The sequence below is a fragment of the Schistocerca piceifrons genome, chromosome 8 (assembly GCF_021461385.2).
Source record: "Schistocerca piceifrons isolate TAMUIC-IGC-003096 chromosome 8, iqSchPice1.1, whole genome shotgun sequence".
Classification (NCBI taxonomy): domain Eukaryota; kingdom Metazoa; phylum Arthropoda; class Insecta; order Orthoptera; family Acrididae; genus Schistocerca; species Schistocerca piceifrons.
In genome coordinates, this window is record NC_060145.1 from 497945358 (window position 1) to 497958655 (window position 13298).

General features: G+C 43.5%; 1 protein-coding gene across 1 annotated transcript in view; it reads right to left on the reverse strand.

Moving 5' to 3' along the window:
* Window positions 1-8328, reverse strand: part of LOC124711521 — a 92768-nt gene extending 84440 nt beyond the window's left edge. The window contains exon 1 of the mRNA XM_047241643.1: window positions 8227-8328. Coding sequence (XP_047097599.1) covers window positions 8227-8309 — 83 coding nt within the window. The 5' untranslated portion in view covers window positions 8310-8328. The remainder of the gene's footprint in view (window positions 1-8226) is intronic.
* Between the last annotated feature and the right edge of the window lie 4970 nt (window positions 8329-13298).

Consider the following 13298-nt stretch of genomic DNA (forward strand, 5'->3'; position numbering starts at 1 on the left):
GATTAAAATTCCGGTTCTAAATGCACACTCCTCTCTTGCTACGTGTTAAAAGTTCGGCAGTATTGGACGATCCAGATCCCCAAACCTATCTACTGTTTTCACTCGTATGTGTTTTTCATTTACATCGTCTTCTCTCTACTTTACTTCCACTGCTTCTATCTCTTTCTCTCCTACTGCTGTTGTCTGTCACTGACCATCGAAATCTCTCTTTGGATTCCACTAGTATTGCCTTCGTCTCTCTTTCTCTTTCACTGCCACTTTCTCTCTCCCATAATCGACCTCTCCTCCGTCTTTTTCTTCTTCTGGCATTATCTTGTCTCTCTTCCACGACACTGTCTTTCTACTACTCTCTTGTAACACAAAAAGCAAGAGTGTGATCGTAAGCCAAAATTTTTGGTCCGGAAATAGGAACTGAGGCAGTTGGTTGCCCACTTTTCTGACAGAATCTTTTAAAGGGGAACATATTCGCCTTGTTTATGCTCCGACATGGACATTTTTCCTTTAGTTCTCTTCTTATTCCTGCAGCGCCCTAGTGTGCTGCTTATAATTCTATAGGAAGTAATGTTTCGACAGTTTATTTGTATACTTTGGTATGTATAAACAACAAAGACGTACGAAAATGTAAGGTTAACACAAAATCGTTTGTTTCACTCTCTCATTAGTATATGTCTATTATTTGCTTTATTATTTCTCTCCTGTTTTAAATGCACTACTTTTTTAGCTGTTGGGTGATTTTCCCTTATTTGACTTACGTATGTTCTTTTTGTTTCTGGTTTTTATTTATTTTTATTTTTGGGTCATATAATACGCACGACTTGTGATTTATATCTTAAAAGACTAAAAATGTTACTAGAAAAGTTTTACTGAATTTGTAGTCTTTCCGGTTTTACATAATTTTTGGGAGTCATTTTCAGCTCTTTTCAGGCATATAAAGAACATTTTAGTCCACTTTTTGTTACTGCAGCGGTTCTTTGAGCATATTTCTATAAGGGTGAAGCACCCATTGTACAGAGACAGCGCGTCATAAAGTTTTATTGGTGAGAAAATGCTGATTTAAAAAATGGTTTGGTGACCTCAGAACTCTAGCGATGGCCCTGCAAGGCTTGTCATATCCTCAATACGTCAGGAAACTACATTTACGCCTCAGACCGGAATATTACACGCTTATTTTATTTGCATTAGTACTATAACTTCGAACCTGCGGATCTCGGTAGCGCTTATGATATCGAAAAGAGTTTCAAAGTTCCCTGAGAACATCAGCTTAAAAAGATATGGTACAAATTTCGAATATTTTACACGAAAAAAAATGACAGAAGTGACCGTTCCGACAGGCGATACCAAGGACGGTTAAAACTTGATTTGGATGGTTTTCTGCATAAGAACGGCAATATTAACCTCTAGAAGTTGGTAACAGATAATGATACCGAAAAAATTTTCGAAGTTTCCGGAGAATATCATCTTAAGAATAAAAATTTAGACGATCTACCATGAATAGGAATTACAGAAGTGTCCATCCCCAGGAACCTCCCACGAACAAATGTTGGTTTTATAAGCCGCCTAAGGTCCGCCGTAGACCATACCTAATGCTTGCTCTCTTTGCAAGGGCTGGAGGAAGTATTTAAATTTGTACCCTAAACTTTAGCATAGCTACAGTATGCACGTTCTTTCGACGAGTGTAAAAATTATAGCTACACCAAGAGCTATCCAAAACAGGTGATCCCTTAACTGTGTGATCCATAAACCCGAGGTACAATTCCCTGAAAAATCGTGTTTTCGCGCTCGGCTTTTTGGAACATCTTGGTGCGGTAGACTGACAGATAGTACGCAGTTATGACCCGCGGAAAGTACAGCGTTTAAACATTTGCGCGCTCCGGCTGTTCGTCACTCGCTCCGCTCCGCTACAGCCGCCAGATGTCAGGGCACGCTGTGTGGTGTACGTTGGCGCTGCCCTGAGTTTCCTCTTCGCAGCGTCGGTGAACCAACAAGCGGCAGGGCTTTGTTCAGTGCGCAGAGTGACCGATTTCTAGCCGGTAGCTGGTGCCAGAGATCTATTTGCTTTCAACATTCTTATGTTGCGATTCACAAGTGCAATGTAAATTAATGAAATGAATGAGTTTGTCATTAAAGAAATAGGTAGCGTCATTTAATTTAACATAGCTGTTGTACGTTATTTTCTGTGGACTGAAAAGCTGACAATGTTGAAGTGAAAAACATTTGCAAGAGTTGCGTTATCCAATGCCACCGGCGTGATTAAATTGTAAATTGAAAATCATTGACTCCATTTCATAACAACTCTTCGTTTGGTTAAGTTAATTGCCTTTGATCCCTGCAGGTTCTTCCATTTCTGCCGATCTTGAGCTTCCTGTTGCCAGTTCAGTTCGACTATCTTTCTCAGTTCTCTGTCGCATCTATCCGGTAGTCGTCGCCTTGGTCTTTTTTGGTAGATTGTGCGCCAGTCTAGTACTTGTTTTGACCGCCTGCCACCTTTCTTTCCAGCGACGTGACCTGCCAACCGCCATTTCAATGTATTCACTCTTTCCATCATGCCACTGACCTCTGTACTTTGTCTGATATCAGTTGCGTTCTTTCTGTCTTCCTTTGTGTAGCCCAGTATTGATCTTCCCATTCATCCCTGGGCTACTATAAGTTTACTAACTGTTGTTGTTGTTGTGGTCTTCCGTCCTGAGACTGGTTTGATGCAGCTCTCCATGCTACTCTATCCTGTGCAAGCGTCTTCATCTCCCAGTACCTACTACAACCTACGTCCTTCTGAATCTGCTTAGTATATTCATCTCTTGGTCTCCCTCTACGATTTTTACCCTCCACGCTGCCCTCCAGTACTAAATTGGTGGTCCCTTGATGCCTCAGAACATGTCCTACCAACCGATCCCTTCTTCTAGTCAAATTGTGCCACAAAATTCTACCCAATCCTACTCAATACCTCCTCATTAGTTATATGATCTACCCATATAATCTTCACTAACTATAATTTCCTTTAATCTGCACGTCTCACGGACATAAGTTATTACTGGCAGTATACATTGGTCTAAAGCTGTTTTCTTCAGCTCAGCTAACAACTTAGATTTCAAAACTGAAGAGTGTCTTCCACAAGCTTTCCAAACTAATATAATACGTTGAAATATTTCTGATTTTGGGTCTCCTTTTATATTCGACAGTTGACCGACATAGACGTATCCTGTGGCCATTTCCAGTTGTACATCTCCAGCAAACGTACTTCCCTCCGGTGTCAATTCGTTCATCACGATCTTTCTTTTGTCGTGGTTTGTTTTAGGCCAACTTCAGAGTAGACTAACCCAAGATTACTAACAAACATTATAAGTTATTCCATATTACTTTCAAGTAGAACCTTAGGTTACTACTCTTTTTCCCAGAATTTGGATTCTCTCTCTTTTGCAATCGAATTTAGACACTGCTTTTTCGAAGACCGCTGAAGAGGTGGTAGTATCATCGAAGCATGAAAACTAAGTCCAGTAAACATGTCGTGAAATGCATACTTTCTGAGACAAATACGTGCTTAGGGGAGGTGGTCAGTGTAAAGTCATTCATGACAGTGCGCCCCTCTGCGCTCCGGCGTAAGGAATGGTGCACCCTTTGAAGTATACCGGGATGCTGTCACATCGGCTGGCACGCATTGAAGATGCGACCCTGTGGTGTCCGCATATCGTTAGTTGGCGTGGCGTAGATCACTTCCTTCAAGTGTCCCCATAACCAAAAGTGTAGGTGATTGAGGTCTGGGGAACGAGCAAGCCAACTTGTGGTCCTCAAATGTCTGTGTCAGATATTTTTGCACACTGTCATATAAGTGTGCTGGGACACCATCGTGCATGAACCACATTTGTATTCGTTGCTGCAATGGCACAATCTCCAGCGCGATATGCAGTACATTAATGATAAAGTCCAGATAATGCGCCCCAGTTAACCTTTGAGGCCCTACGTATCGCCCTATTAATCTATCACCAAATACGCCTGTCCTTACGTTGATTGAGAATCGGTGTTGATGCCTCTTTACTGAGCTGCTTGGGGTTTACATGTGTCCATTGGCTCTTAGAACTACTTAAACATAACCTAAGAACATCACACACATCGATGCCCGAGGCAGGATTCGAACCTGCGACCGTAGCGATCGCGCGGTTCTAGACTGTAGCGCCTAGAACCGCCTGGCCAATCTGTCCCATTCATGCTGGTTATGGAAATTCGCAATATTATCTCTTGTGAAACCTGCCTCATGGGCAAATAAAATCTTTGATGGGAACAGTGGTTTTGCGGCACACTTCTGCAACAGCCGTTGGCAGAACCGCCGCCTGCCATGATGATCCTGTGGCCTAAGGGCCTGAACGCGCTGTAGATGACATGGCTACAGCAATTGTTTACGAAGAACCACTCACCTTCTTCTGTTACTAATAGTCGCACACTGGTACCAGGGTTTTTGCGGACTGTGCTTCGCCTTCCACTGCCTGTATTCCGAGATGCAATGGTACCTGTGTCCCTCAGACGCTGGAAAAAAGTCTCGAACAGCTTATCAGAGGGCACTCTGGATATTTTTCAGTGTATGGGACATGGAATGGCAGGCTAAGTCCATTTGCTAAACCATAGCAGAATATCGTATCCACCATTGCACTTGTCGAGTAGTAGGCTTCCATTGCTGACAAGTGGCGGAAGAGAGAAAATGTAAATGTGCCACACCATTTGTACGTACAAACAGCGCAGTAACAGATGACACGTAAGTGAATCCGCGTCTGAAAGAAGGTAAACCACCATAATAATGCACCCAGGTTTGACAATACAGTAGAATAATGCACACAAACATGACGAAAACTAACGACCAGAACCACACAAGTGACTGCAGATCACCTAACGGTTGGTAGAGTACTGTGAGTAAGACATCATAATACCCTGCCGACACATTTGGCGGATCGCCAATGCAACGACAGTGCTAATATTCGCAGCCAAGCGTCACGCACGCCTTCGTATAAATACGTGTTTATTTCGGAATGTATGCGTTGCTGGATCCACGTGTTTTGGAAGTGAAGAACGAAAATCAAGGAAATAGAAAAACAAGACAGGAAAATACTAGAAAGTTGTGACCTGGGTAAAGAAACCGTCGAAAGAGCTCTACGAACAGACAGAGACGATTACAATCATCTACATCTACATCTACATCCACACTCCGCAAGCCACCTGACGGTGTGTGGCGGAGGGTACCTTGAGTACCTCTGTCGGTTCTCCCTTCTATTCCAGTCTCGTATTGTTCGTGGAAAGAAGGATTGTCGGTATGCTTCTGTGTGGGCTCTAATCTCTCTGATTTTATTCTCATGGTCTCTTCGCGAGATATACGTAGGAGGGAGCAATATACTGCTTGACTCCTCGGTGAAGGTATGTCCTCGAAACTTCAACAAAAGCCCGTACCGAGCTACTGAGCGTCTCTCCTGCAGAGTCTTCCACTGGAGTTTATCTATCATCTCCGTAACGCTTTCGCGATTACTAAATGATGCTGTAACGAAGCGCGCTGCTCTCCGTTGGACCTTCTCTATCTCTTCTATCAATCCTATCTGGTACGGATCCCACACTGCTGAGTAGTATTCAAGCAGTGGGCGAACAAGCGTACTGTAACCTACTTCCTTTGTTTTCGGATTGCATTTCCTTAGGATTCTTCCAATAAATCTCAGTCTGGCATCTGCTTTACCGACGATCAACTTTATATGATCATTCCATTTTACATCACTCCTAATGCGTACTCCCAGATAATTTATGGAATTAACTGCTTCCAGTTGTTGACCTGCTATTTCGTAGCTAAATGATAAGGGATCTATCTTTCTATGTATTCGCAGCACATTACACTTGTCTACATTGAGATTCAATTGCCATTCCCTGCACCATGCGTCAATTCGCTGCAGATCCTCCTGCATTTCAGTACAATTTTCCATTGTTACAACCTCTCGATACACCACAGCATCATATGCAAAAAGCCTCAGTGAACTTCCGATGTTATCCACACGGTCATTTATGTAATATCATCAGGAAAAGAACGGCATATTTCTTCAGACACATACATAGGATGAACGAAAATAGACTGACCAAGAAGATTTTTAACATAGTGACAAGTAATATCGCAGAAATCAACTGCCTGAAGGGAATTGAAATCTTCACAGAAGATATGACAACAGGAAAAAATACAGAGAAAAAAGTCAGAAAACAGAAATTTCAGTAAACTTTCAAAGAGAAAAAAAACAGGAAAGAAGTGGACACAAGAGAGAAAGAACAAATGCAGTGAATATGTGAAAGGTATTTGGGAACAAAGAAAAAGAGAGACAGAAAAAAATGCCATGGAAACTGTGTTTTAGTGCTCTCCCGTCCGTTGGTTTTCCGTTACAAATAAATGATTTTTAAAGCGTATTTTTGTGGGCCCATTGGATAGAGTGGTCACAGAACATCCTAGTACGGCATTTATTTTATCGATATGTATTAACATGGACAGTAACACACGAAAAACAAACCAGTACAACAGCGACACCTTCGCCCTGTGCGTTGCTGCCTGCTACCGCCACGCGGGCGCGCTGCTCAGTCGCTGCTGGAGTACCAGTTACTCTTGCGGTTATACTGTCGCTCTTAATACATATCGACAAAATGAATATTGTGTGAGACTAATTGAGAACCGCTCTATCGAATGAGCGGTTAAAATGCTGCTTAAGAAATCATTTCATTTGTAACGGAGAAAACAAACAGGCGCTTTCCGCCGACACTGGACGTCACGTGAAAGGTGTCAAGAGCTGTATTTGTTTGGGCCGTCTCCATCCACACAGTTTGAAAATGAAATTGCAAATATTTGCCAAAACACCAGAGAAAACGCTCCTGACTAATCTTAGGAGCGACGCCCTGTATATACAGGTCGTATCATAGTTAAAGGCGTAAAAGTATGCAGTTGATTGAACATGATACTAGAAGCAAAAAGGTGCAGTAATCTAGGGCTCTAATATACATACCTTACGACCTACGAGCAATTGTTCATCTTCGCTACTGTGAAGACAACTCTTCACAAGTGCTCGTAGCTCGTAAGGTACGCATTTTAGAGCCAATGTTTACTAGACAAGTTTGTCTTCTTTTGGTATATACTACCTTCCCCAAAAATATGGAAACCAAAGAGACTGCAGTAAAAGAGGTAAGAAACTTTCCGGCAGGTTCAGACTGTGTGCTGGACCGAAGCTCCAATTCCGGACCTTTGGTTTTCGCCGGCATGTGCTCTACCGGCTGAGCTACCCAAGCACGACTGACGACCCGTTCTCACAGCTTTAATTCCGGCAATACCTGATCTGCTACTCTCCAAATTTCACAGAAGCTTTCTTCCGAAACTTGCAAGACTAAAATTGCTGAAAGAGGCACCGATTACGTCAGCATTCCCCTTACGCGTCTCCGCCCATCGCAAAGACCAATCTTGCCATTTAGATTTTTGTTCATAATTTCCAGCAACTGTTCCTGAAGAATGCCGACGGCAAGAGATAGCGCACTAGTTGAGTTGAAAGTTGTTGTTGGTGTGCTATTTCTCCACATCGGAAATCTTGTTATTACATTCACACTTCCCCCCCCCCCCACCCCCCCCACCCAGTTCAATCGGACTTCTTTTGGGCACATATACTTGCTTCACACAGTCAAAGAAAGAGACTGAACGTTATAGGAGCTCAAGAATTAGCAAGACTACTTCACACAGTGAAAGTAAAATTATGTTCTACTACGATTTCAAAAGAACAACTTCAAATATGTGGCGTAAATCGTGAAAAAATGTAATACAAAATAAAAATATTGGCACTCAATGTTGCCTTTCTGATATCGATAGATCGCTATACGCGTCGGAAACATATCGATTCTCTGAGACATATTGATACATATTTATATCGATACTTTAGCATCCGTTCTAATACAGGCCTTTGTAACGCAGTACCGTTGAACGGAGAATATGTAGAGAAATACGATTTTGTAGCCAGAGGAGTCGAGAATAACATGGTGTATTGGAAGCCTGAATAAATCCAACCTGCTTGCTGGAAAAAAAGTGTTGCATTGCTTACAGAACGTCCCCCGTACATTCCACGAGTCGTGATTCTGGCTTGTGTAGCTCTATGAGGCTTGTGACGCTACGGGTCCGCCTGGCTGAAAAGTCTGGGACTGTCGAGAGGGATTCGTCCGCCAGGAACCAGAGATGCTCCTCCCTCCTACCTGGCGGAGCCGCGGCTGGCGGCTACCAGCAGCAGCAGGAGCAGCAGGAGAGCGACTGCAAACGCGCGGCCGGCGGCGGTCATGGCTGGGAGGGCGGGACCAGGGCCGAACCACTGTGCACTGTGTCGCCGCCGGCTCCCCTTATATACCGGCAGCCGGGGCGCCGGCCGACGCCACCCACCCGCCTGTCACCGCCACCACAATTTGCCAGACGAGGGGCAGGCGACCGAAGCTCTCTACGTGATTAGCTCTGCGGGCCTGCGTACACTCTCGCCTAGTCCGGGGATCGTTCTTTCGCTGTCAGTTGCGCGGTTATGAATGGCTCGACGTGGGTTAATGTCGCAGGTGCTCCGTACTGACACACAGCTCCGGCACTTTATTCCGACTTCTGTAGCGCAGCTGATTCGGCTGTGAGCAGAAGCGATTCACGCTACAACACCTGCCAACTGTTACGGGTTGCCGCGTGGCTATGTTTGGAAGTAATATTAACATCGATATAAAACGAACAATTCACGAGAACAGAATCACTCCCATCGCTATTGTTGGAGTCACTTGAAATCGGTGCCACATTACACTTCTTTACGGATCTATGATGTCACTGTCAGAGGAATCCTCCTCAGAAGTATGAAAATATTCTATATCTACATCAACATTTACATACATACTTCGTGTGGCGCGTGGCGAAGACTACCCTCTGCCGTTACTAGCCAATAACTGGCAAATAGATCGAGGAAAAAACACCTGTCTATATGGCTTCGTTCGAGCTCTAATCTCTCTAATCTCATCTGCGTCGTCCTTACGCGAAATGTACAGTGCGACAGTAAAACCGTCCTGCAGTCAGCCTCAAAGGCTTCTTCTTTAAGTTGTCTCAGTATGCTCCTCGAAATTTACCTCATCTTTCCTCCACGGATTCTCAATTGGCTTTCCGAAACACCTCCATAACACTTGCGTGTTGTTCGAATCTATTGGTAACAAATCTAGCAGCTCCCCTCTCAATTGCATCGTTGTCTCCCTTTAACCCGAACTGGTGCAGATTCCAAACACTGGAACAGTACTCCAGAACAGTACTCCAGAATAGGTAGTGCCTTTTATACCATCTCCTTTACAAATGAACCACACTTTCCTAAAAGTCACCCAATACACAAAAGTCGACCATTCGCCTTCCGTACTACAGTCCTTGCGTGCTCATCCCACTTCATATCACTTTGAAACGTTACGCCTAGATATCTAAACGACGTGACTGTGCCAGGCAGGACACTAATAACGCTCTATTCGAACATTGTGGGTTTGTTTCTCCTGTTCATCTGAATTAACTCACATTTTATTACATTTAGAGTTAGCTGCAATTTATTGACACAGCTAGAAATTTCGTCTGAGTCATCCTGTCGCCCCGTGCAGTAACTCAGCGACGACACCTTTCCGTAGTCCACAGCATCACCACCAGACTGCTGCTCAGCCTGTCCGCCACACCATTTACGTGTACAGAGAACAACAGCGGTCCTGTCACACTGCTCTGAGGCACTCCTCAGGATACCCTTGTCCCTGATGAACACTCTCCGTCGAGAGCAACACACTCGGTTCTGTTACTTAACAAGACTTCAAGCCACTCACATATCTGGGAACATATTCGCTATGCTCGTTGCTTCGTTAACAATCGGCAGTGTGGCAGTTTGTCAAATGCTATACGGAAATCTAAGTATATCAAATCTCGCTGTTGCGCTTCATCCATAGTTCGGAGGATATCATGTAATGAGAGGGCAAGATGAGAGACGCACCAGTGATGCTTTCTAAAACCGTGCTAATATTTGGACAGGAGCTTTTCTTTGCGAAGGAAATTTGTTGCATTCCAACTGAGAATACGTTGAAGGATTCCGCAGCAAAGCAACGTTAAGGATACTGGTCACTAATTTTGCGGGTCGTTCTGTTACCCTTCGTATATACAAGGGTTACCTGCGCTTTTTCCAGTTGCTTCGGACATAGCGCTAGGCGAGATACTCACGATAAATGTAAGGTAAGCAAGGGGCCAATGCAGTAGGGCACTCTCTGTAAAACGGAATTGGGAATTTAGTCACATACTCATCCGGTTGTGCATTCTCACCAGGAGCATCTGAATAATCCCATTCAAAAACCTCCAAAGGCATTTCAGGTTCGTTCATTTCCTTCCGTATTCTGATTAGTGCCACCTATAAAACCGGGAAGAAGTTAAGGACGAAATTAGTAACTATTTGAAACGTCTAAATACAATCGAAATGCTATGTAAGTGAAAATTACACTATGGCAAGCAAGTTTGATGCATTCACTACTCGCGTGGACACCTATCAATGAAGAAGCTACTGTGGAATAACGACTGTATTATGCAAAGACTGCTACTCACGATATAGAAGAGATCTTGAGTCAGAGAGAGAATTAACAATAGGAGCACCGTACATGTTTCTGCCAAAAGACCTTTTTCTAAAGTAGACAGCACACACACATTCACACAAGCTAGAGTTGTAAAACTACCGTAGGATACCACAAGTAAGCGTAAAGTACGGTACTTCTCACGATCGGTTTGGTCACTTAAGGTCGTACCTGCGTTATCTGTACGTTAGGTGTGTTGCATACCTATCGGACGTTACCTCATAACGATAATTTCTTTTACGTCTGCGACCAGTGTCTTCTTAGAGTCCCCTAAAAATCGGAAGCGGTGAGCCGTCTAGAAATTGAGTGTGGATATACGAGGGTTAGAACTTGAATAGTGGCAACTATTTATTCACAACCAATACAAAAGAGTTAGATGTTTGCACCTGTTACTGTCCTTCAAAGTAGTCACCAGCGTTGTGTAGAACCTGTTGCTAGCGATGTGGAAGGCGAAGTATACCGTTAGCAGAGCCTGTTCTGTTGATAGTGCGAATGGAGCGATCTACTACCTGTCGAATCTCTGGAACAGTTCTGAAGAGAATGCCACGAAGTAGTTCCTTCATCTTCGGAATCAAATCAAAGTCACAAGGACTTAAGTCCGGAGAATGCGGTGGATGGTTCAGTACTTTCCAGTCCCATCGACCGAACAGAGCAGCCACAGCTTGCGCTGTATGCCCCGCGCATTGTCGTGCAAAATGATGGGTGGCTTGCGCAGGAAGTGTCCCCGCTTCTTTCGCAAAGCTGGTCGCAGGTGATGCTCCAAAAACGAACACTAATACTGTGCATCGACGGTCTGCCGCGGAGGAACGTAATGCCGTTGGATAATACCATCACAGTCGTACACGAGAATCACCGTAACTTTCACCATACTGAGGATGCGACGCACTTTCGAATTCGCGGCGACTCATAATGACGCCATTCGTAGGATTTGCGGTTCTGTTTTGGCTTAACCTACTGAACGCTTTTGTGCTACTTACTTAACCTCCTGTCTGCTGCGCAAAAATAAAAATCTACAGTAAAATTGAAATTGTCAGTGGTTTAATTCAGGTTTTGTTGGAAAATGGTTGATCTGTGACGTGAAACAGAGAGATGTTGTTGTGAAAATAAATAAAACAGTACAGATTCATCTTATAGCTCTAGAAAACGCAATTTCCTTAGCAAGAAAGGTAATATGAAAAAAAAACCGAATTGGAAACAAAAAACGTATGTAATATCGCTTCGATATTTCGTCGAACTTATATAAAATATGTATCTGTTATTCATTAACAACTTTCGCATTTATTAAAAATAACAGGAAACTCTTGCGTTTGATCATGATGAAAAACGTTCTATAGAATGCAAAATAACAAAAATAATTATATACATATTTTTCATTTGTGCATGTAAAATGTACTTGCATCAGAAGTAATTGCTCTGGTTACATAAGGCCGATAAAGATAGGTGATAAACAATTTTATTACTTTTAAACTTACAGTAAGAATATAAAATACACAGTGGATTAACACTGAATGATAAACAGACAAGAAACAAAGAGGAATCGTGGGCGCGCAGTAGCTGTCTTCCACACTCATTTATATTCCTTTCCTACAAATGCCATTAATACTACCGGTAATCCCACTTCTTATTACTTTATGAAGCGTATCAAAACTACCAAACCGTAGTTTTGGTAGAGCGCTACCACAGTCCAGAACACGCGCGCGCGCACGCACGCACACACACACACACACACACACACACACACACACACACAAAATTGTTCAGATGGCTCTAAGCACTATGGGACTTAACTTCTAAGGTCATCAGTCTCCTATAACTTAGTGCTACTTAAACCTAACTAACCTAAGGACATCACACACATCCATGCCCGATGCAGGATTCGAACCTGCGACCGTAGCGGTAGCACGGTTCTAGACTGTAGCGCCTAGAACCACTCGGTCACTCCGGCCGGCACACACACACACACACACACACACACACACACACACACACACATATGTGAGATGTCAGAGGAGGCCCTAGGATACGACAACAACTAAACTGGCAGGAGAAAGATGCGGGGTGTGTTTACTGAAAGCTGTTTGTTGCTGCACGGTAGTTGGTAGTTTTTTATTTAACAAGATGTAGTTAAAGCATCAATAACATAAACATCAATAGTAGCTGTAGAGCCCTTTAGTCACTCGTATAATCTCCACCGGCCAAATGTGAGTTCTCTAGAATTACAGAAAGACCATTACCATAAAAAATTTGAGAACCACTCACTAGACAGTAAACTTCAAATAAGAGATGTGGTCCTTATTTATAAAATTTAGAAAAAAAATTACGAGTTCAGGATTACGATTAAAAAGCTTGAAGGCGCTTCTGGTGCTAGCAGATTAGAAACCGAAGGACTTGAAAATTTACATGTTCAGCAATCCACAATTAAAAGATCTTCGAATCAAAGCAAATCTTAAGGCAGAAATAACAAGACAAGGCCGTGCTGACGGAGGCAACGCCTGACTAGGATGGTTTAGGGTAGCGGACACTTTGATTTAAAGTAAAGTCCGAAACCCGTAGGAAGCGAGGAGAACCTCGGTGGCTACCGAGTGACTGGGGGCGAAACATGCGGGTGGTGGATAATGTGGCGGGGCCATCGGTTCCAACGCTACCAACAACTCGGGGAGGCCGAGAGCAAG